At 38.4% G+C, this 24,134-nt stretch overlaps 1 protein-coding gene across 1 annotated transcript in view; it reads left to right on the top strand.

Moving 5' to 3' along the window:
• Nucleotides 1–24,134, top strand: part of TSPEAR (thrombospondin type laminin G domain and EAR repeats) — a 162,471-nt gene that overhangs the window by 33,532 nt on the left and 104,805 nt on the right. Inside the window, exon 8 of the mRNA XM_053713340.1 lies at nt 6,570–6,802. Within this exon, the coding sequence (XP_053569315.1) occupies nt 6,570–6,802 (233 nt within the window). The remainder of the gene's footprint in view (nt 1–6,569; nt 6,803–24,134) is intronic.

Raw genomic sequence — 24,134 nt, 5'->3', positions numbered from 1 at the left:
AAAGGTAAGTATTTTCACAACACGAGTGAAATGTAAATTTTGATGAATTAAAGGGCCCCTGTTTTTAATCAAATTTTTAAACACCAGGCACTTTATCATCAAAATTTACATTCACTTTAAGTATGCTAAGAAGATGACCTGTTTTTCCCCATATACATTAAAAGGACATTCCGCTCAAAATTTAAATGCACATAGATGTACAGTATTACATCTTTGAATAGAAACATATTTACAACAAGCATGTGTTGGCAAAAATGCTTCTAGTAAAAGTTATCACTGTTTTAGTGTTAACATTTGTCCCTGAACGTGCATGTGAAGCATAGCTAGATATTCTCAGTACACCAGCATTTTAAATACTGCAGCTGCTCAGAGCGCCAGTGGGGCTTGTGTCATGTCAGCAATTAACAAATTGAGTAATTACCAGATCGTACAAACACCTTAGGTTGTCTTAGTAAGTGCTGTGTTTAAAATGCTGGTGCACGGTGCATACTTCAACACACGTTTGAAACAGCTATAGCTTTTATTAGAAGCATTTCAGCTAATACATGTATATTACAAAAATTATTCTATTAAAAAATGAAATACATCCATGTGGATTCCAATTTTGGCTGGAATGTCCCTTTAAGTATATTGACCTTTTTATAATTTGCTATGCATACACTTTGAATACAGCTTCACTGTTTGTTGTCTTAAATATATTTCCATCCATTAGAAGTGCAATTGGTTGAATTTGCTAAGCTGCTAGAACTACCTATATGATAAATCTGTATTATCTGGATTTTTTGCATTCAGATTAGCATTTTACAGGCATACAAGGAAGAAAAACAAAATAAAAATCCAATTGGAAAGAAAAATATCATACACGAGTTTATTCTAATTGCTGCATTGTGTGTTTTAATGATTTTTTTCTGAATTTTCTAAAATGATCAACACATGATGTGTGCAATTAACCCTTCACCTATTATTTTTGTTGCTTTTTAAAATGTCTGAAAATCCAATTTCAATAATAAACTGATTTTTATTAATGAATATATTTTATACTTTAAAAACAAACATCTTAATTTGAATGTACACAACAATGCAATGAAAGCCTAGAGAGCTCTTAGCTCAGTAACCTTCCTCTTTTCTCACTGTGCTCTTTAGTGTTGGCAGCGTTATGTAGCTAAGCAGGTCAAGGTGCAGGAAGTTCACCCTGATCAAGGTGGTCTAGGAACATAAAGTACAACAAAGCTTCTACACATCCGAATTGCAAAAATGGACACTACTACTAAAAAACATATACATTGTATCCAACCTCTTTAAAAACATGAGCTCCATTGAAAAAAAATTAAAACCGTATGATCAGACAAACATGGCAGAGGGTAAACACATACTTATGTTCAAGCAGTAGGGAAAAAAAACTCTAGCTCAACAGCATTTTTGCTCCTTTATGCCCCTTTAAAGGGCCATAATACCCAAATGTTTAAACACTTCAAAGTGATGCAGCATAGCTGTAAAAAGCTGACTAGAAAATATCTCCTGAACATCTCTATGTAAAAAAGAAAGATATTTTACCTCAAAAGTTCCGCAGTAGCCACCTCCCATTGTAAAGGATTTCTAAGCAGCATTTTAGTGTGTCTGTCCTGGGACATCTGAAGGGATGAGCATTGTGCACTCTCATCTTATTTCACCAATCAGGTAAAGGAAGTTTACAATGAAATCTCATGAGAGTCAAGTCAAATCTCATGAGATCCCAGTAAAAGTTCATGACCTCAGCACTGCTGATGCTGATTGGCTGCTGTTCATTTCTTCATTTTTTTTAATTTTTTTACCTGCAGCTGGGAGCAGTTGAGTATAACTTTTTACACAGAACTTATTCTGCTGAGCTTAGGAGATTGTGAGGTAAAATATCTTCCTTTTTTACATAGAGATGCTCAGGTGATATTTTCCTGTCAGCTTTTTACAGTTATACTGCATCAGTTTCAAGTGATTTAGCATATGAGTATTATGTCCCTTTAAGGTAGCATGCTCTAGAGTGATGTTTTATGCAAATGCATGTAAACGACAAAAATACCTCATCTATAGAGCCAATGCTTTTATTTCAAAGCCTCTGGGCCGCGATCCGATATACGGCGCAGGTTTCGGCGCAAGCGTGGAAACCTGCGCCGCCCGTAGTTTGAGCTCGCAACTCGAGCTATCTTATATACAGCGCCGTCAGATGCTAAAGTGCCGTAAGTCTGACAAACTAGCAATGTCCAGAAATCTGCGTAAGTACAAATTTCTGGAGTCGCCAGTGACTTACGGCACTTTAGAAACTGCCGCCGCATAAAAAACCCGACTAAGTTATTAAATCTCCCGTTACTGTCTAACACGCCTCTCAAACATAGCCCGACACGTATACCCCTCTATCCGCAATCCCCCCTATCACTCCTAACAATAAATATATTAACCCCTAAACCGCCGCTCCTGGACCCCGCCGCCAGCTACATTATCTATATTACCCCCTAATCTGACCCCACTACACCGCCGCAAGCTACATTATCTATATTACCCCCTAATCTGACCCCCCTACACCGCCGCTAGCTATATTAAATGTTTTCCCCCCTAATGTGTGCCCCCTACACCGCCGCCACCTATTTAAACTCTATTACCCCCTAATATGATCCCCCTACAGCGCCGCCACCTATATTAAAATTATTAACCCCTAATCTAATCCCCCTATACCGCCGTCACCTATATTAAATTTATTAACCCCTAATCTAATCCCCCTATACCGCCGCCACCTATATTAAATTTATTAAAGGGACACTCAATCAAAATTAAACTTTAATTATTCAGATACAGCATGCCATTTTAAACAACTTTCCAATTTACTTCCATTAACAAAATGTGCACAGTATTTTTATATTTAAACTTTTTGAGTCACCAGCTCCTACTGAGCATGTGCAAGAATAAGTGTGTATGCATTTGTGAATGGCTGATGGCTGTCACATGGTACGTGTATGCATTTGTTATTGGCTGATGGCTGTCACATGGTACAGGGGGAGTGGAAAAAGACATAACTTTTAAAATTGTCAGAAAAAAAAATCTACTACTCAATGGAAGTTTAGACTAAGTGCTATTGCTATTGTCTTGTTATCTTGCATTTGTTGATTATGCAAATCTACAGTGTTGACTGGTCCTTTAACCCCTAAAATATCCCTACCACTAAACCTAAGGCTAAGCCTACAAATAGCCCTGAAAAGGGCCTTTTGCGTGGCATTGCCCCAAAGTAAACAGCTCTGTTACCAGCCCTTAAAAGGGCCTTTTGCGAGGCATTGCCCCAAAGTAACCAGCTCTTTTATTAGCCCTTTAAAGGGCTTTTTGCGGGGCATTGTCACAAAGTAATCAGCTCTTTTGCCTGTAATCTAATCCCCCTACACCGCCGCCACCTATAATAAATGTATTACCCCCTAATCTAATCCCCCTACACCGCCGCCACCTATATTAAATATATTAACCCTAATTATATTAGGATTAATATAGTTAATATAGTTATTATATTATATATATTAACCCTATCTAACTCTAACACCACTAACTGAATTATTATTAAAATAAATCTAAATAATATTAATAATATTAACTAAATTATTCCTATTTAAAACTAAATACTTACCTATAAAATAAACCCTAAGATAGCTACAATATAATTAATAATTACATTGTAGCTATTTTAGGGTTTATAGTTATTTTACAGGTAACTTGGTATTTATTTTAACTAGGTACAATAGTTATTAAATAGTTAATAACTATTTAATAGCTACCTAGTTAAAATAATTACCAATTTACCTGTAAAATAAATCCTAACCTAAGTTACAAATACACCTACACTATCAATAAATTAATTAAATAAACTACAAATATCTAAACTAAAATACAATTAAATAAACTAAACTAAATTACAAACAAAAAAAAACACTAAATTACAAAAAATAAAAAAAGATTACAACATTTTTAAGCTAATTACACCTATTCTAAGCCCCCTAATAAAATAACAAAGCTCCCCAAAATAAAAAAATTCCCCTACCCTAATCTAAATTACAAAAGTAACCAGCTCTATTACCAGCCCTTAAAAGGGCCTTTTGTGGGGCATTGCCCCAAAGTAATCAGCTCTTTTACCTGTAAAAAAACAACACCCCCCCCCATTACAACCCACCACCCACATACCCCTACTCTAACCCACCCAATCCCCCCTTAAAAAACCTAAGTCTAACCCCCAAGTGCTCCTTACCTGTCCTGAAGACCGGCGGAGAAGGTCCTGTTCCAGGCGGAGAAGTCTTCTTCCAGGCGGCGACCTCTTCTTCTTCCAGGATCCAGCCGGTGCAGAGCTGAGGAGTTGAAGACCGATGACCGCGGAGTTGAAGACCGTCTATCTGGAACTGAAGACCGGCGATGCTAGAACTGAAGATCAGCGACGCTGGAACTGAAGACCGCTGGAACTGAAGACCGGAGCCGGAGCGTGGAGGATCCTCTTCATACAATCGCCGCCGTACACTGAATAGGAATTCAAGGTACGCGATTAAAGATGGCGTCCCTTGAATTCCTATTAGCTGATTTGAGCCTTCAAATTCAAATCAGCCAATCGGATGCGAGCTACTTTAATTCTATTGGCTGATTTGAATAGCCAATAGAATAAGAGCTACTGTAATTATATTGGCTATTCTAATCAGCCAATAGAATTACAGTAGCTCTTATTCTATGGGCTATTCAAATCAGCCAATAGAATTAAAGTAGCTCGCATCCGATTGGCTGATTTGAATTTGAAGGCTCAAATCAGCCAATAGGAATTCAAGGGACGCCATTTTTAATCGCGTACCTTGAATTCCTATTCAGTGTATGGCGGCGATCGTATGAAGAGGATCCTCCACGCTCCGGCTCCGGTCTTCAGTTTATTTAATGAATTTATTGATAGTGTAGGTGTATTTGTAATTTAGGTTAGGATTTATTTTACAGGTAAATTGGTAATTATTTTAACTGGGTAGGTATTAAATAGTTATTAACTATTTAATAGCTATTGTACCTAGTTAAAATAAATACCAAGTTACCTGTAAAATAAATATAGACCCTAAAATAGCTACAATGTAATTATTAATTATATTGTAGCTATCTTAGGGTATATTTTATAGGTAAGTATTTAGATTTAAATAGGAATAATTTAGTTAATATTATTAATATTATTTAGATTTATTTTAATAATAATTAAGTTAGGGGTGTTAGAGTTAGATAGGGTTAATATAGTTAATATATATAATATATTAACTATATTAACCCTAATATAATTAGGGTTAATATAGGTGGCGGCAGTGTAGGGGGGGGGGTCAGATTAGGGGTTAATATATTTAATATAGGTGGCAGTGGTGTAGGGGTATTAGATTAGGTTACAGGCAAAAGAGCTGATTACTTTGTGACAATGCCCCGCAAAAAGCCCCTTTAAGGGCTGGTAAAAGAGCTGATTACTTTGGGGCAATGCCCCGCAAAAAGCCCTTTCCAGGGCTATTTTTAATTTAGTTTAGTGTAGGGACATTTTAGTATTTTAGGGGTTAATAAATTTATTATAGGTGGCGGCGGTGTAGGGGGATTAGATTAGGGGTTAATATATTTAATATAGGTGGCGGCGGTGTAGGGGGATTAGATTAGGGGTTAATATATTTAATATAGCTGGCGGCGGTGTAGGGGGATTAGATTAGGGGGTAATATAGTTAAAATAGGTGGCGGCGGTGTAGGGGGCTCACATTAGGGGGTTAGACATTTAATGTAGGTGGCGGCGGAGTCCGGGAGTGGAGGTTTAGGGGTTAAACACTTTATTAGGGATTGCGGTGGGGTATCGCGGTTTACAGGTAGATAGACATTGCGCATGTGTTAGGTGTTAGGTTTTATTTTGCAAGCAGTTTAGGGAGTTACGGGGCTCCAATACACAGCGTAAGGCTTACTACGCCTGCAATTTGTGGCGAGGTGAAATTGGAGTAAGATTTCTCCATTTTCGGCACATAAGTCCTTACGCTGTATATTGGATACCAAACTGGGCTGGTTTGGTATACTTGTCTATGGGCCAAAAAACTACGGCCGAAGGCAGAAATATACGAGCGTAACCTCTAGGTTACGCCGTATATAGGATACCAAACCCGCGCAAAATTTGGCATCGTCGGCTTTTGCGGGCGACAATTTATATCGGATCGCGGCCCTGGTGTTTTAGTTTTGCTCAGGTTTGTAAATTGTATATTTTACTAAATAGAGAATAAATTCAGGTTCCTAAATTCATATTATTTAGGTATAGCTATAATATAATATCCAGAATTCTTCCTGCTAAGTGTCTATATGTGTTACCCATAGGAGCTTATTAACCCTTTGTATCTATTAGCATAGGAGGTTGATCTTATTGGCAAATGTGAAATACCATTTTCTTTAGGTATTAAATGTATATGTTTTCTAGATTGGTTTCTTATGAAAAATGCATTAAAGAACATATGTACACACATACATATATATATATATTTACAGCACAGTAGCCACATTTCTTACCAGCAATAATTATTTCTATTTGCAATTAGGGAAAGAACAGCTGGACTACGTAGAGATATATCAGAACTTGGCAACTGCATCTGAGACCATGGGGCTGGAGACTTTCTTTATCCCTAATGTAGGGAACTTCGCTGTAATGGCCAATAGGAACTCCCAGCCTGGCTCTGTCCTCTACAGATGGACTGATGGAAAGTTTGTGGTTCACCAGTACTTCATCACGTACCAAGCACAGTCCTGGAAGCATTTCACCATTGGCAAAAGGGTATGCACCAACTGGGAGATATCAACATTCCTATATACTGTAATTTGTATCCAAACTTAAACTGAAAAAAAAAATACTGTATGTATTTTTCAAGGATCTTAACCTCATATTTTATAGACACAACAAGTCATGACCTGGCAAATGGAATACCTCCTTTAACTTCTATGTTATAAAAACAATCAGAATGGCTTAGTAGAGAAAATGGAGAGAATTAGGATAAAATGGAGGGAGGGACAAATAAGGAAGTTGAAGGGACAAAAGGGTGCAAATATTACAACATGATGGTGGAAGCTATGGGAATGATAAACTAGGATGAAAGATGTAAAGAGCACAGAGAGCACCACACATGTAAGGGGTCATGGTCTCAAGCTGAGGAGTAGTAGGTACAGCTGTAAATTTCACAGAACGAGTGGTTGATCATATAATTAACTTCCATTAGAGGTAGGCTTGCCAGAATTTTACCCACAAGGCAGGTCTTTTTAATGTTCAGATCAATATCGATAATGAGGAATAAATATAGAAATAAGGGTCATGCTGAAACATTTTATATCTGTATTGGAATCAAATTATAAACAAATAATCCTTTAAAATTAGACCTAGCAGCTTTAGATTCTGAGTTATGCTGTCTAAACATTTATGCAAATATATGCTAATGAGCATAGTCAGTATTTTTCTCTAAAAAATATTTAGAGGGGGTAAGGACAAATACTTTTGGACTTCAAGAATGCCTGAGATAAGCATAAGACTATTCTACAAACTAAATAACCTTACACTTCTGTAAATTTTTGGGCAGAATTGTAGCCTATATGGTTCTTATTTCCTGATAAATTCTATCAGTTAGATTACGAGTCTTTCTTTATGAGCTGTGCGGTGCTAACAAGCAGTTTTCTCTCACCGCTCACTTACCTGAAGCGCTGGTATTATGGGTTTTTACAAACCTGGCGTTAAAAGGCAAGAAGTGAGAGTTGAGCAAAATTGAGCTCCTTACCGCACTTCAATACCAGCGCTGCTTAAGTCAGTGGTGAGCTGGTCGTACGTGCTCATGCACGATTTCCCCATAGGAATCAACGGGAAGAGACGGCTGAAACACCTGTAAAAAAGCAGCGTATAACTCAGTAACACAGCCCTATTGATTCCTATGGGGAAATACATTTTATGTTTACACCTAGCACCCTGACATGAAGCCCGAGACTAAACATCCCTAATCTTACACTGATTAACCCCTAATCTGCCGCACCCGACATCGCCGACACCTACATTATTCTTATTAACCCCTAATCTGCCTCTCTGGACACCGCCACCACCTAAATTATAGTTATGAACCCCTAATCTGCTGCCCCAACATCGCCGACACCTACATTATATGTATTAACCCATAATCTCCCTCCCCCAATGTCGCCGCAACCTAACTACACTTATTAACCCCTAATATGCCGCCCCCAATGTTGCCGCCACTATAATAAACATATTAACCCCTATTCCGCCGCACTCCCACCTCGCAAACATTAGTTAAATATTATTAACCCCTAATCTGCCGTCCCTAACATCGCCGCCACCTACCTACATTTATTAACCCCTAATCTGCTGCCCCAAACGTCGCTGCCACTATACTAAGTGTATTAACCCCTAAACCTAAGTCTAACCCTAACCCTAATACCCCCTAACTTAAATATAATTACAATAAATCTTAATAAAAATTAATATTATTACCTAAATAATTCCTATTTAAAACTAAATACTTACCTATAAAATAAACCCTAAGCTAGCTACAATATAACTAATAGTTACATTGTTGCTATCATAGGGTTTATTTTTATTTTACAGGCAAGTTTGTATTTATTTTAAATAGGTACAATTGTTATTAAATAGTTATTAACTATTTAATAACTACCTAGCTAAAATAAATACAAAAGTACCTGTAAAATAAAACCTAACCTAAGTTACAATAACACCTAACCTAACCCTACAATTAAATAAATTAACTAAATTAAAAACAATTAAATAAATTAAATTAGCTAAAGTACAAAACAAAACAAACACTAAATTACAGAAAATAATAAACAAATTACAAGATATTTAAACTAATTACACCTAATCTAATAGCCCTATCAAATTAAAAAAAAGCCCCCCCCAAAATAAAAAAAACCCTCTAGCCTAAACTAAACTATCAATAGCCCTTAAAAGGGCCTTTTGCTGGGCATTGCCCTAAAGAAATCAGCTCTTTAACCTGTAAAAAAAAATACAAACAACCCCCCACCCACACAACCAACCCCCCAAATAAAATACTATCTAAAAAAACCTAAGCTCCCCATTGCCCTGAAAAGGGCATTTGGATGGGCATTGTCCTTAAAAGTGCAGTTAGCTCTATTGCAGGCCCAAACCCTAACCTAAAAATAAAACCCATCCAATAACACCCTTAAAAAACCTAACACTAACCCCCTGAAGACCGGACATCCATCCTCAAGGAAGCGGCAGAAGTCTTCATCCAAGCCGGGCCGAAGTCCTCAACGAAGCCGGGAGAAGTCTTCATCCAAGCCGGCGAAGTGGTCCTCCAGAAGAAGTCTTCATCCAGACGGCATCTTCTATCTTCATCCATCCGACGTGGAGCGGATCCATCTTCAAGACATCTGATGCGGAGCATCCTCTTCATCCGGAGTCTTCTTACTTAATGAAGGTACCTTTAAGTGACGTCATCTAAGATTGCGTCCCTTAGATTCCGATTGACTGATAGAATTCTATCAGCCAATCGGAATTAAGGTAGAAAAATCCTATTGGCTGATGCAATCAGCCAATAGGATTGAAGTTCAATCCTATTGGCTAATCCAATCAGCCAATAGGATTGAGCTCACATTCTATTGGCTGATTGGATGTCTGGTCTTCAGAACTGTAAGTCGATCTTCAGGGGGTTAGTGTTAGGTTTTTTTTAAGGGTGTATTGGGTGGGTTTTATTATTAGGTTAGGGTTTGGGCCTGCAATAGAGCTAACTGCCCTTTTTTTAGATAGTATTTTATTTGGGGGGTTGATTGTGTGGGTGATGGGTTTTACTGTTGGGGGGGTTGTTTGTATTTTTTTTTACAGGTAAAAGTGCTGATTTCTTTGGGGCAATGCCCTGCAAAAGGCCCTTTTAAGGGCTATTGATAGTTTAGTTTAGGCTAGGGTTTTTTTTATTTTGGGGGGGCTTTTTTTATTTTGATAGGGCTATTAGATTAGGTGTAATTATTTTTAATATCTTGTAATTTGTTTATTATTTTCTGTAATTTAGTGTTATTTTTTTGTACTTTAGCTAATTTAATTTAATTTATTTAATTGTAGGGTTAGGTTAGGTGTTATTGTAACTTAGGTTAGGTTTTATTTTACAGGTACTTTTGTATTTATTTTAGCAAGGTAGTTATTAAATAGTTAATAACTATTTAATAACAATTGTACCTATTTAAAATAAATACAAACTTGCCTGTAAAATAAAAATAAACCCTATGATAGCTACAATGTAACTATTAGTTATATTGTAGCTAGCTTAGGGTTTATTTTATAGGTAAGTATTTAGTTTTAAATAGGAATTATTTAGGTAATAATATTAAATTTTATTTAGATTTATTTAAATTATATTTAAGTTAGGGGGTGTTAGGGGTAGGGTTAGACTTAGGTTTAGGGGTTAATACATTTAGTATAGTGGGGGCGACATTGGGGGCGGCAGATTAGGGGTTAATAAATGTAGATAGGTGGCGGCGATGTTAGGGATGGCAGATTAGGGATTAATAACTAATGTTTGTGAGGTGGGAGTGCGGCAGTTTAGGGGTTAATATGTTTATTATAGTTGCAGGAATGTCCGGAGCGGTAGATTAGGGGTTAATAATTTTATTATAGTGTTTGGGATGCGGGAGGGCCTCGGTTTAGGGGTTAATAGGTAGTTTATGGGTGTTAGTGTACTTTTTAGCACTTTAGTTATGAGTTTTATGTTACGGCGTACCATAAAACTCTTAACTACTGACTTTTAAATGCGTTAGGACTCTTGACGGGGTAGGGTGTATCGCTCACTTTTTGGCCTCCCAGGACAGACTCGTAATACTGGTGCTATGGAAGTCCCATAGAACAAATACTATACAAAGTTTACGTAAGTCGTTTTGCGGTAAGGCCAAAAAAGTGTGCAGTGACCCTAAACTTTCAGAACTCGTAATACCAGCGGGCGTAAAAAAGCAGCATTAGGACCTCTTAACTCTGCTTTTTTACCCTAACGCACAACTCGTAATCTAGCCGTATGTTTTTATGCAAATGTAAAAAAGAAAAGAGTATATATTAGTTTTCTAGAAAATAAACCATGTAATAAGTAAACTATATATGGGGTTGTAAGAAAGAGGGATGGCCAGAGGTAGCTTGAAACAGCCTTGCCCATGGGTAGCACCCTTTGTTGACTGCCTTTTATTTTAGGCACGTTGATTAAGATTTCTCAGCAATATGGGAAACTCATATATTAATATTCATGTCTTGCAAAAAAGTTTAATATTTAAAGGGACAATAAACATTATAGAATGACATCATTCAAGTCTAAATATTTTTAAATGTGAAATAACATAAATTTGGTCAAAGTATTCTCAAATAAAAACACAGAGGATAATTGGAGAACTTTTAAATCTTTGTTAAATAAATATTAATTTTAACATATACCACATGTTTATAAAAGTAAAAGAAATAAATCTAGCCAAATGTGGCTAAATACAAATATGTTAAAGGGAGACACAAGTCAAAATTAAACTTTCATGATTTTTCTAGAGCATGCAATTGTAAACAAATTGCAATTTACTTCCATTACCTATATGTGCACAGTCTTTTTATATTTATACTTTTTGGGTCACCAGCTCCTACTGAGCATGTGCAAGAATTCACAGAATAAGCGTATGTGCATTTGTGATTTGCTGAGGGTTATCACATGATGCAGGGGGAGTGGAAAGGGACATAACTTTGAAATTTGGCAGAAAAAAATCTATTACTCATTTGACGTTAATACTAACTAGTGATAGACATGGACCAAGGCTGCGGCGGACATTTTCTAAAGTACAAACCTTCGTGAAGGACACCAAGGTACATTTCAAATTAAAAACAAAACATCAAAAAACACTCTCTTCACCGAGAGGGTAGTGGATGCATGGTGGAATAGCCATCCAGCAGAAGTGGTATAGACAGTGAAGGACTTTAAAAATGCATGGGATAGGCATAATAATATGCTAGAGGTAAGGCCAGGAACTAATGAAAGTATTCAGAAAATTGGGCAGACTAGATGGGCTGAATAGTTCCTATCTTCCGACACATTCTATGTTATCATAAGTCACAAGAGCGGTACTTTTCTGTCAAATGGGCTGCTTATTGGGCGCCCCTGGTCTAGTTCCACAAGTATAAGTAAGTCATCTAATCAAACAAGTTTAAAATAACATTTATATAAAGGCCCCAATTTATCAAAGTCTGGCGGACCTGATCCGACAGTGCGGATCAGGTCCGCCAGATCTCGCTGAAAACGGCGAGCAATATGCTTGCCGTATTCAGCATTGCACCAGCAGCTCACAAGAGCTGCTGGTGCAACGCCGGCCCCTGCAGACTCGCGGCCAATGGGCCACCAGCAGGGGGGTGTCAATCAATCCGATCGTACTCGATCAGGTTGATTTCCGGCGATGTCTGTCCGCCTGCTCAGAGCAGGCGGACAGGTTATGGAGCAGCGGTCTTTGTGACCGCTGCTTCATAACTGCTGTTTCTGGTGAATCTGCAGGCTCGCCAGAAACACGGGAATCAAGCTCCGTACGGAGCTTAATAAATAGGCCCCAAAGACTGCTTGTGGTATACTAGTATAAAATGTTTTCAAAATCCTAACCTTCCATTTTTTTTTTGTAGTATTGAGAGTCTGCAACTCCTGACCAAGCTCTCCCACCTTGATGTTATTTGCATGATAATAATTGTTGGTTAATTACTTGGTTAGGTAAGGTTTATCAGAGTAGGCGGCCGTCTTCTACACACAGACACCAGCACCACGTTGCCGCACAGATCAAGGAATTGGGACAGGTCACAACTCACGGGTGGTAGACACAAACCAAGCTGCACTGCAGACAGCTTGCTTCTTCCCTCTCCCTCACTTTCCTGCTACTGAGCCGCATCACGCGAGCGTGGCCCCAACCGCGCAAAACGTGGCACCACCTGCGTCAAAGAGTCAGGACCAGCATTCATCTGTCCTACTCCTCACTCCCCCCCGCAAAATGGGTGGAGGACCAGTTACGGATACCAGTGTCCGTGTACGGACACCTTGCCTATCCCTGATACTAACTGCTATTGCATTGTCTTGTTATCATGCATTTGTTGATTTTGCAAATCTACTGTATTTACTGTAGGGAATTTAAATTGTTACAAAAAAAATAGTTCATACATACTATTCCAAATATATAAGGAATGTAATAAAGCATGCAAAACAGCAATCAGATTAGCCAAAATTGAAAAGGAAAGACTAATTTCAAAGGATTTTAAGTAAAATCCTAAAAGGTTTTTAAGTATGGCAAAAAAAGGGAGAAGGGTAGTACAGTGGGAAGGCTGAATTGCTAAACCATTTATTTTTTTCATTGTACATGTACACAAGTGAAAAAAAAGCTAGATAATATTAAGGTAAATAAAACTCCAGGTCCAGATGGAATACACCAAATGGTTCCTAAGGGAATTTAGCACTGTCATTCATATCCAAAACTCTTCTCTTATTTCTTCAAGATTGGAAGATTGTGAAAACAAGATTAGGAACTCCATGTTAGGGCAGGCTCGCTCATGTGAACCTGCTTACCGTATTGTAAGAAGCAGCGGTCATACTTTTATATGTTACTGATCATTAAATACATATCTATACCTATATATCTATAGGAATAGATATGCAGGTATAGGTATATACACTCACACAGATATATATATATATATATATATATATATATATATATATATATATATATATATATATATATAAGAATAAAAATAACATCCTGTAAGTGAGAAACATTAGAATGTCAAATATTCATATTTCATGTCAGGTTAGCGCACTTGGTTAAACGTAATTGGGTTTGCTGGCTTTATTTTTGCTCTCCATTGATGTCTATAGAGGAACCCGTTAACGCGGTTGAGTTATTGTAACTTCGATTCTTTGCGTGCGTCTGGTTATCACACAAGCGAAAACATTTTACTTTCAACTTGTAATACACGCGGTATCAATAGGAATGAAAGCTGCTTAAATCCTATCAGCCAATAGGATTTAAGCTGCTCTAGTTCCTATTGGCTGATTTAAAATTTTCAGCCAATAGGAATGCAACGGTACCCAAATATAAAAGGGGTACCTTGCATTGAATCCTCAGGCTGTGGGCGGACGATTGCATGAAGAGGACCTCCACGTCGGACCGATGGACCTCTGCCTGGACCTCCACCCCTGCGCATTGACCGCTCCACCTCCGCAGGGCTGAAGAAGATGCCGTTACCGCGATGGATGAGGATGGAGCCGCCTTTATGAAGATGCTTTGCCGCTGGGATGAAGATCTTTGGTCCGAATTCAGCAACTGTGAGTACTGATTTTGGGCTTAGTGTTAGGTATTTTTTTTGTTTTTTTGGGGTGTTTTTTTTTTAGATTATAGGGCTTTTTTATTTAATGGGCCAAAAAAAGAGCTGAATGCCATTTTAAGGGCAGTAAAAGAGCTGAGTGCCCTTTGAAGGGCAATGCCCATACAAATGCCCTTTTAAGAGAAATGAGTAGATTAGTTTTTTTTTAGTTAGGTTTTTTTATTTTGTGGGTTTGGGTGTTTGTAATGTTAGGGGGTGTTTGTTTTTATTTGTTTGCGAAAAAACTGTTAACTTTTGGGCAATGTCCTACAAGGGCCCTTGGTAGTTTATTATGTTTCCGAATATTCCATATTTCATATTCCGAATATGAAAAATGAACCCGAAAATTCAGAAACTTATTTATTAATTTTAGGATTTTTAGTTATGGTGCCTATTCGGATGCATTCGAATCTCCGAATCGGCCAAAATTCAGCCGAAAACTAAATTCGGCTGAAATGAAACGCACGTCTAGTTTTTTCACTGTAAGAGCAATGTGGAACTCATTGCCTAAGGAGGTAGTGACTGCCAATACCAGATACATTTAAAAATTGCTTAGATACATTTTTGGCTAAGATTAGAATTCAGGGATATTGTAACTTAGGTATGATCTGTATAGGTTGAACTCGATGGACTTTTGTCTTCTTTAACCTTATCTCTGTGTTACTATGGTAAAATAAATTAACATAACCACTTGCTTTAGTTGGAGTTGCCAATCTGTGCTTGAGTCTGCAGACAACAAGGCTAGTAATGGTCAAGTATGCAGTGTACGTTTCCAGCTCTGGGAATTAGAGCTTAATTATAAGAAAAAAGGGGAAAATAAATAATGAAAATATTAAAGTTTTTGTATTACGTATAACTTTTACATGTTAAAGCAAGTTACATTATTTTTATAGGATATTAACATAAGCTGTACATGTTTTGTTAGAAAATAAATCAGGCTTTTTTTGGACCAATATACTAATATGTGGCACCAGTGGTTTTCATGCTGACATAGGCTTAGAAAAATTGGCTACATATATATTAGGCACAAATGTATGTCCTTTCTTCCAAACACGCACAGTTTTTAAGCTTTTCTGCCAGCTTTATCTACAGTAGTGATTAGCCCCCTTTGTCCGTCATGTGTAAAGCAGTAATTAACCCCTTTGGCCAGATACATAAATCGTAGTGACTAACCTCATATCTGAGCCAAATATAGACCAGTCACAGGTGTTTAATAATTTACTTTAAAAAAGTGATGCTCCTAATTAATGTCTTTATTTTTCTTCCTTCTTTCCCATCACCCCTCTTAAATTTTTCCTTCTTTTTTCCATTTCTTTCTTCTCTTTAAACATTACCTTCTCTCCAATCATTCTCACATAGGGCCTGATTTTCAAAAACTCCCCGGCATGGAGAAGAACCAACAGCTTATTTTACTGAGCACCATATTGTAAAGAAAGTGTCTCTCCTTTGCATAAAGAAAATTAGTAAACTCACCTTAATAAGATAAATAGTTCTCAAGGTAAACATAGTCTTTAAAACAACCTTGAAGGGCCTTATAATACTGACAAGGAATCTATAGAATCCGGCCAGACATGAGAGCTTTAGAGAATGGGGCCCTTAAGGCAAATGTTAACTTGAGAGTTGTTTATCTCACTATACAGAGTTATGGAAGCAAAGAAAGGACACGACAATCGTTTGTAATGCTCAAAAAAAGCCCCCAAAGATTTTATGTGAATTCTCTCCATGCCAACAGTTTGTTTTATCATTGGGGCCTTATTCTTTTGCACAGCTTGCTATTCCTTCTTTCTCATTTTCTCCCGTCTCACTTTTTCTCCCCCTCTACCACTTTATTTTGTTCAACCCAAACACTTCTTCACCCTTCCCTCTAATATAATTTGGACTTGCTGTCCATCACAAAACATGTCTCTTATCCCACTTACTTGCTCAGCCTTCCTCTTGCCCATATTGAAGGTATTCTCTAGGAAGCTGCATTTCCCTTATACAGCTCAGGGGGTCTGCTATGCAACCCATACACCTTCATGTGACTGCATGACATCACTGCAGGGCACTCATATAAATAAAAGGTTGTGACACTTCCAAGGATAAGAATCAGCAAGTGGAGTAAAGCTGCCATGCCTACAGAAAATATAGATATTCTAAAGTATCAAGCCCCAGAGAAAAAGTAAAAAACAACAACATAATAAAGGTTGATGATACATAAAAATGCTGCTCCTGTTTATTATCTAAAACCCTTGTTTATTAATTATTTGTGACACTTTTTAGCCATTTGGGATAAATTACTATAGGGTAGAGGACATTAATACTGTGATAATGTACTAATAAAATATTTTTGGTCAGCCAGTGGTACGCAATCGGATTTTTTCAAAGTAAACTTTTAACGCGGGCAGGTTAGTGTGCGTATTATAAGTTAAAAGTAAAACCTGATCGGCTAGATTTAGAGTTCTGCGGCCAAAGGGGTGCGTTAGCTACGCATGCTTTCCCCCCCCCCCCGCACCTTTTAAATACCGCTGGTATTTAGAGTTCACAGAATGGCTGCGTTAGGCTCCAAAAAAGGGAGCGTAGAGCATATTTACCGCCACTGCAACTCTCGATACCAGCGTTGCTTATGGACGCGGCCAGCTTCAAAAACGTGCTCGTGCACGATTCCCCCATAGGAAACAATGGGGCAGTTTGAGCTGAAAAAAAACCTAACACCTGCAAAAAAGCAGCGTTAAGCTCCTAACGCAGCCCCATTGTTTCCTATGGGGAAACACTTCCTAAGTCTGCACCTAACACTCTAACATGTACCCCGAGTCTAAACACCCCTAACCTTACACTTATTAACCCCTAATCTGCCGACCCCGCTATCGCTGACCCCTGCATATTATTATTAACCCCTAATCTGCCGCTCCGTACACCACCGCAACCTACATTATACCTATGTACCCCTAATCTGCTGCCCCTAACACCGCCGACCCCTATATTATATTTATTAACCCCTAATCTGCCGCCCCCGCTATCGCTGACCCCTGCATATTATTATTAACCCCTAATCTGCCGCTCCGTACACTGCCGCAACCTACGTTATCCCTATGTACCCCTAATCTGCTGCCCCTAACACAGCCGACCCCTATATTATATTTATTAACCCCTAATCTGCCACCCCCAACGTCGCCTCCACCTACCTAGAATAATTAACCCCTAATCTGCCGACCGGATCTCACCGCTACTCTAATAAATGTATTAACCCCTAAAGCTAAGACTAACCCTAACACTAACACCCCCCTAAGTTAAATATAATTTAAATCTAACTAAATAAATTAACTCTTATTAAATAAATTATTCCTATTTAAAGCTAAATACTTACCTGTAAAATAAACCCTAATATAGCTACAATATAAATTATAATTATATTGTAGCTATTTTAGGATTAATATTTATTTTACAGGCAACTTTGTAATTATTTTAACCAGGTACAATAGCTATTAAATAGTTAATAACTATTTAATAGTTACCTAGTTAAAATAATTACAAAATTACCTGTAAAATAAATCCTAACCTATGTTACAATTAAACCTAACACTACACTATCAATAAATTAATTAAATAAAATACCTACAATTATCTACAATTAAACCTAACACTGCACTATTAATAAATTAATTAAATACAATATCTACAAATAAATACAAATAAATAAACTAACTAAAGTACAAAAAATAAAAAAAGAACTAAGTTACAAAAAATAAAAATTTTTTTTACAAACATTAGAAAAATATTACAACAATTTTAATTAAAAAACATACAATACCCCCCCAACATTACAACCCACCACCCACATACCCCAAATCTAACCCAAACCCCCCTTAAATAAACCTAACACTAAGCCCCTGAAGATCTTCCTAACTTATCTTCACCACACCGGGTATCAGCGATCCGTCCAGGCTCCGATGTCTTGATCCAAGCCCAAGCGGGGGGCTGAAGACATCCATCCTCCGGCTGAAGTCTTGATCCAAGCGGGCAGAAGAGGACATCCGGACCGGCAAACATCTTCATCCAAGCCGCATCTTCTATGTTCTTCCATCCGATGACGACCGGCTGATCTTCAAGACCTCTAGCGCGGATCCATCCATCTTCACCGACAACTTCCCGACGAATGACGGTTCCTTTAAGGGACGTCATCCAAGATGGCGTCCCTCGAATTCCAATTGGCTGATAGGATTCTATCAGCCAATCGGAATGAAGGTAGGAAAATTCTGATGGGCTGATGGAATCAGCCAATCAGATTCAAGTTCAATCCGATTGGCTGATCCGATCAGCCAATCAGATTGAGCTCACATTCTATTGGCTGATCGGAACAGCCAATAGAATACGAGCTCAATCTGATTGGCTGATTGGATCAGCCAATCGGATTGAACTTGAATCTGATTGGCTGATTCCATCAGCCAATCAGAATTTTCCTACCTTCATTCCGATTGGCTGATAGAATCCTATCAGCCAATCGGAATTTGAGGGACTCCATCTTGGATGACGTCCCTTAAATGAACCGTCATTCGTCGGGAAGTCGTCGGTGAAGATGGATGGATCCGCGCTGGAGGTCTTCAAGATGGAGCCGGTCGTCATCGGATGGAAGAACATAGAAGATGCGGCTTGGATGAAGATGTTTGCCAGTCCAGATGTCCTCTTCTGCCCGCTTGGATCAAGACTTCAGCCGGAGGATGGATGTCTTCAGCCCCCCGCTTGGGCTTGGATCAAGACATCGGACCCTGGACGGATCGCTGATACCCAGTGTGGTGAAGATAAGGTAGGAAGATCTTCAGGGGCTTAGTGTTAGGTTTATTTAAGGGGGGTTTGGGTTAGATTAGGGGTATGTTGGTGGTGGGTTGTAATGTTGGGGGGGGGGTATTGTATGTTTTTTTCCCAGGCAAAAGAGCTGAATTCTTTGGGGCATGCCCCGCAAATGGCCCTTTTAAGGGCTGGTAAGGTAAAAGAGCTTTTCTATTTTAATTTTAGAATAGGGTAGGGCATTTTTTTATTTTGGGGGTCTTTGTTATTTTATTAGGGGGCTTAGAGTAGGTGTAATTAGTTTAAAATTGTTGTAATATTTTTCTAATGTTTGTAAATATTTTTTTATTTTTTGTAACTTAGTTCTTTTTTATATTTTGTACTTTAGTTAGTTTATTTCAGAATTTGTAGGTATTGTATTTAATTAATTTATTGATAGTGTAGTGTTAGGTTTAATTGTAACTTAGGTTAGGATTTATTTTACAGGTAATTTTGTAATTATTTTAACTAGGTAGCTATTAAATAGTTATTAACTATTTAATAGCTATTGTACCTGGTTAATATAATTACAATGTTGCCTGTAAAATAAATATTAATCCTAAAATAGCTACAATATAATTATAATTTATCTTGTAGCTATATTAGGGTTTATTTAACAGGTAAGTATTTAGCTTTAAATAGGAATAATTTATTTAATAAGAGTTAATTTATTTCGTTAGATTTAAATTATATTTAATTTAGGGGGGTGTTAGGGTTAGACTTAGCTTTAGGGGTTAATACATTTATTAGAGTAGCGGTAAGATCCGGTCGGCAGATTAGGGGTTAATTATTGTAGGTAGGTGGAGGCGACGTTGGGGGCGGCAGATTAGGGGTTAATAAATATAATATAGGGGTCGGCGGTGTTAGGGGCAGCAGATTAGGGGTACATAGGGATAACGTAGGTGGCGGCGGTGTGTGGTCGGCAGATTAGGGGTTAATAATTGTAGGTAGGTGTCGGCGATGTTGGGGCGGCAGATTAGGGGTTAATAAATATTATGTAGGTGTTAGCGGTATTAGGGGCAGCAGATTAGGGGTACATAGGGATAACGTAGGTGGCGGCGGTGTGCGGTCGGCAGATTAGGGGTTAAAAAATTTAATTATAGTGGTGGCGATGTGGGGGGACCTCAGTTTAGGGGTACATAGGTAGTTTATGGGTGTTAGTGTACTTTAGAGCACAGTAGTTAAGAGCTTTATAAACCGGCGTTAGCCCAGAAAGCTCTTAACTCCTGACTTTTTTCTGCAGCTGGAGTTTTGTCGGTAGATTTCTAACGCTCACTTCAGCCAAGACTCTAAATACCGGCGTTAGAAAGATCCCATTGAAAAGATAGGATACGCAAATGGCGTAGGGGGATCTGCGGTATGGAAAAGTCGCGGCTGCAAAGTGAGCGTTAGACCCTTTCCTGACTGACTCTAAATACCAGCGGTAGCCCAAAACCAGCGTTAGGAGCCTCTAACGCTGGTTTTGACGGATACCGCCAAACTCTTACGGCTAGATTTAGAGTTTTCTCGGTAACGACCCGCGTAGCTAACGCTGGCTTTTTTCCCCCCCGCACCTTTTAAATACCGCTGGTATTTAGAGTTCACAGAATGGCTGGGTTTTCAGTGTGTTAGGCTCCAAAAAGGGAGCGTAGAGCATAATTTACCGCCACTGCAACTCTCAATACCAGCGTTGCTTACGGACGCGGCCATCTTAAAAAACGTGCTTGTGCACGATTCCCCCATAGGAAACAATGGGGCAGTTTGAGCTGAAAAAAACCTAACACCTGCAAAAAAGCAGCGTTAAGCTCCTAACGCAGCCCCATTGTTTCCTATGGGGAAACACTTCCTATGTCTGCACCTAACACCCTAACATGTACCGCGAGTCTAAACACCCCTAGCCTTACACTTATTAACCCCTAATCTGCCGCCCCTGCTATCGCTGACCCCTGCATATTATTATTATTAACCCCTAATCTGCCGCTCCGTACACCGCCGCAACCTACATTATCCCTATTTACCCCTAATCTGCTGCCCCTAACACTGCCGACCCCTATATTATATTTATTAACCCCTAATCTGCCCCCCACAACGTCGCCTCCACCTACGTACAATTATTAACCCCTAATCTGCCGTCCGGACCACACCGCTACTATAATAAATGTATTAACCCCTAAAGCTAAGTCTAACCCTAACACTAACACCCCCCTAACTTAAATATAATTTAAATCTAACAAAATAAATTAACTCTTATTAAATAAATTATTCCTATTTAAAGCTAAATACTTACCTGTAAAATAAACCCTAATATAGCTACAATATAAATTATAATTATATTGTAGCTATTTTAGGATTTATATTTATTTTACAGGCAACTTTGTATTTATTTTAACCAGGTACAATAGCTATTAAATAGTTAATAACTATTTAATGGCTACCTAGTTAAAATAATTACAAAATTACCTGTAAAATAAATCCTAACCTAAGTTACAATTAAACCTAACACTACACTATCAATAAATTAATCAAATAAAATACCTACAATTATTAACAATTAAACCTAACACTACACTATCAATAAATTAATTAAATACAATACCTACAAATAAATACAATGAAATAAACTAACTAAAGTACAAAAAATAAAAAAGAACTAAGTTACAAAAAATAAAAAAATATTTACAAACATTAGAAAAATATTACAACAATTTTAAACTAATTACACCTACTCTAAGCCCCCTAATAAAATAACAAAGCCCCCCAAAATAAAAAAATGCCCTACCCTATTCTAAAATTAAAATAGAAAAGCTCTTTTACCTTACCAGCCCTTAAAAGGGCCATTTGCGGGGCATGCCCCAAAGAATTCAGCTCTTTTGCCTGTAAAAAAAAAAACATACAATACCCCCCAACATTACAACCCACCACCCCCATACCCCTAATCTAACCCAAACCCCCCTTAAATAAACCTAACACTAAGCCCCTGAAGATCTTCCTACCTTATCTTCACCACACCGGGTATCACACCGATCCGTCCTGGCTCCGATGTCTTGATCCAAGCCCAAGCGGGGGGCTGAAGACATCTATACTCCGGCTGAAGTCTTGATCCAAGCGGGCAGAAGAGGACATCTGGACCGGCAAACATCTTCATCCAAGCTGCATCTTCTATGTTCTTCCATCCGATGACGACCGGCTCCATCTTGAAGACCTCCAGCGCGGATCCATCCTCTTCTAACAACGTCCTAACAGCGAATGACGGTTCCTTTAAGGGACGTCATCCAAGATGGCGTCCCTCGAATTCCGATTGGCTGATAGGATTTTATCAGCCAATCGTAATTAAGGTAGAAAAATTCTGATTGGCTGATGGAATCAGCCAATCAGAATCAAGTTCAATCCGATTGGCTGATTCGATCAGCCAATCAGATTGAGCTTGCATACTATTGGCTGTTCAATACGTCCCCTGCGTAGACGGGAGTCCACAATGGAATGCACCTCATATTCCAAATCAGGGTCAACAGAAATCAGGGGATGGGAACCAGGAGCAGAGGAATCCCTAAGGTCCTTATAGGGTTTGAGGAGGGAAACATGGAATGTAGGATGAATTCTGAGGGTCTCCGGTAACTTAAGGCGAACAGCGTTAGAGTTTATAACATAATCAATGGGATATGGACCCACAAAAAGTGGAGAGAGTTTCTTTGATGGAGTTTGTAAACGTAGATGTTTTGTGGAGAGCCAGACCAAGTCACCCTTTGCATAAACGGGAGGTGGTGTTCTTCGTCGGTCATAGTATTCTTTCTGTAGTTGTTTTGCAGCTATGATGGTAGTCTCGATGTTTTTAAAGTTAGAGGAGATAGAGTCAGACAACTCAGAAATACTAGGCAAGGAACTGTTAGAAGAAGGGAGAATCTGGAAATTGGGGTGGAACCCATAATTAGCGAAGAATGGAGTTTGACCAGTAGTGGAATGGAGGGTGTTGTTGTAGCAGAATTCCGCATAAGGTAGGAAGTCGGACCAGAGATGTTGTTGAGAAGAACAAAAGAGTCTTAGGAATTGTTCCAACCACTGATTACATCTTTCTGTCTGACCGTTACATTGTGGGTGGTAAGCACTGGTTAGCTTTCTTTCAATAGAGAACGTTTTACAGAATTGGTGCCAAAGTTTGCTAGAGAATTGACTGCCACGATCACTGAGGATGGAAGAGGGTAGTCCGTGATGTTTGATTACATGTTTAATAAGTAGCTGTACAGTCTCCAAAGCTGTAGGAAGTTTGGAGAAAGGGATGAAATGGCACATCTTTGTGAAAAGATCGACCACCACGAGGATTGTAGTATTCTTAGAAGAGGCTGGTAAATCGACAATAAAATCCAAAGCAATCTCAGACCATGGTTTCTTAGGAGTAAATTAAAATATCATCCAAATAGATAACTATGAAAACATCTAGTATATCCCTGAAAAGGTCGTTGATTAGATGCTGAAAAGTTGCGGGCGCATTACAGAGCCCAAAAGGCATGACGACATATTCGAACAAACCATAACGTGTTCGAAACGCAGTCAGCCACTCATCTCCAGATCTAATACGGATGAGATTATAGGCACCCTTTAAATCTAACTTGGTAAAGTATTTTGCGCCCTCTAACCTTTCGATTAGTTCTGGAATAAGGGGTAAGGGATATCTGACCAGATAGATATGACCAGTCGGGATCTCAGAACCGGGTATGATCTCTATAGGGCAATCATACTTCCTGTGGGGTGGAAGATTATCAGATTCTGTTTTACTGAAAACGTCGGCATAATCCTTATATACGTCAGGTATGTGAAGAACCTCATTGTCTTCAGAAGTGTGTAAAACAGTAACTGGAAAACAAGTAGTTAAGCAATATTCAGAGTCAAAGGTAATTGTTAATGTAGACCAGTTTAACTGAGGATTATGGGTTCGTAGCCAATTTATGCCGAG

The sequence above is a fragment of the Bombina bombina genome, chromosome 1 (assembly GCF_027579735.1).
Source record: "Bombina bombina isolate aBomBom1 chromosome 1, aBomBom1.pri, whole genome shotgun sequence".
NCBI lineage: Eukaryota > Metazoa > Chordata > Amphibia > Anura > Bombinatoridae > Bombina > Bombina bombina.
Note: the sequence above shows the minus strand (reverse complement) of the source record. Positions and strands in the feature narration are given on the sequence as shown.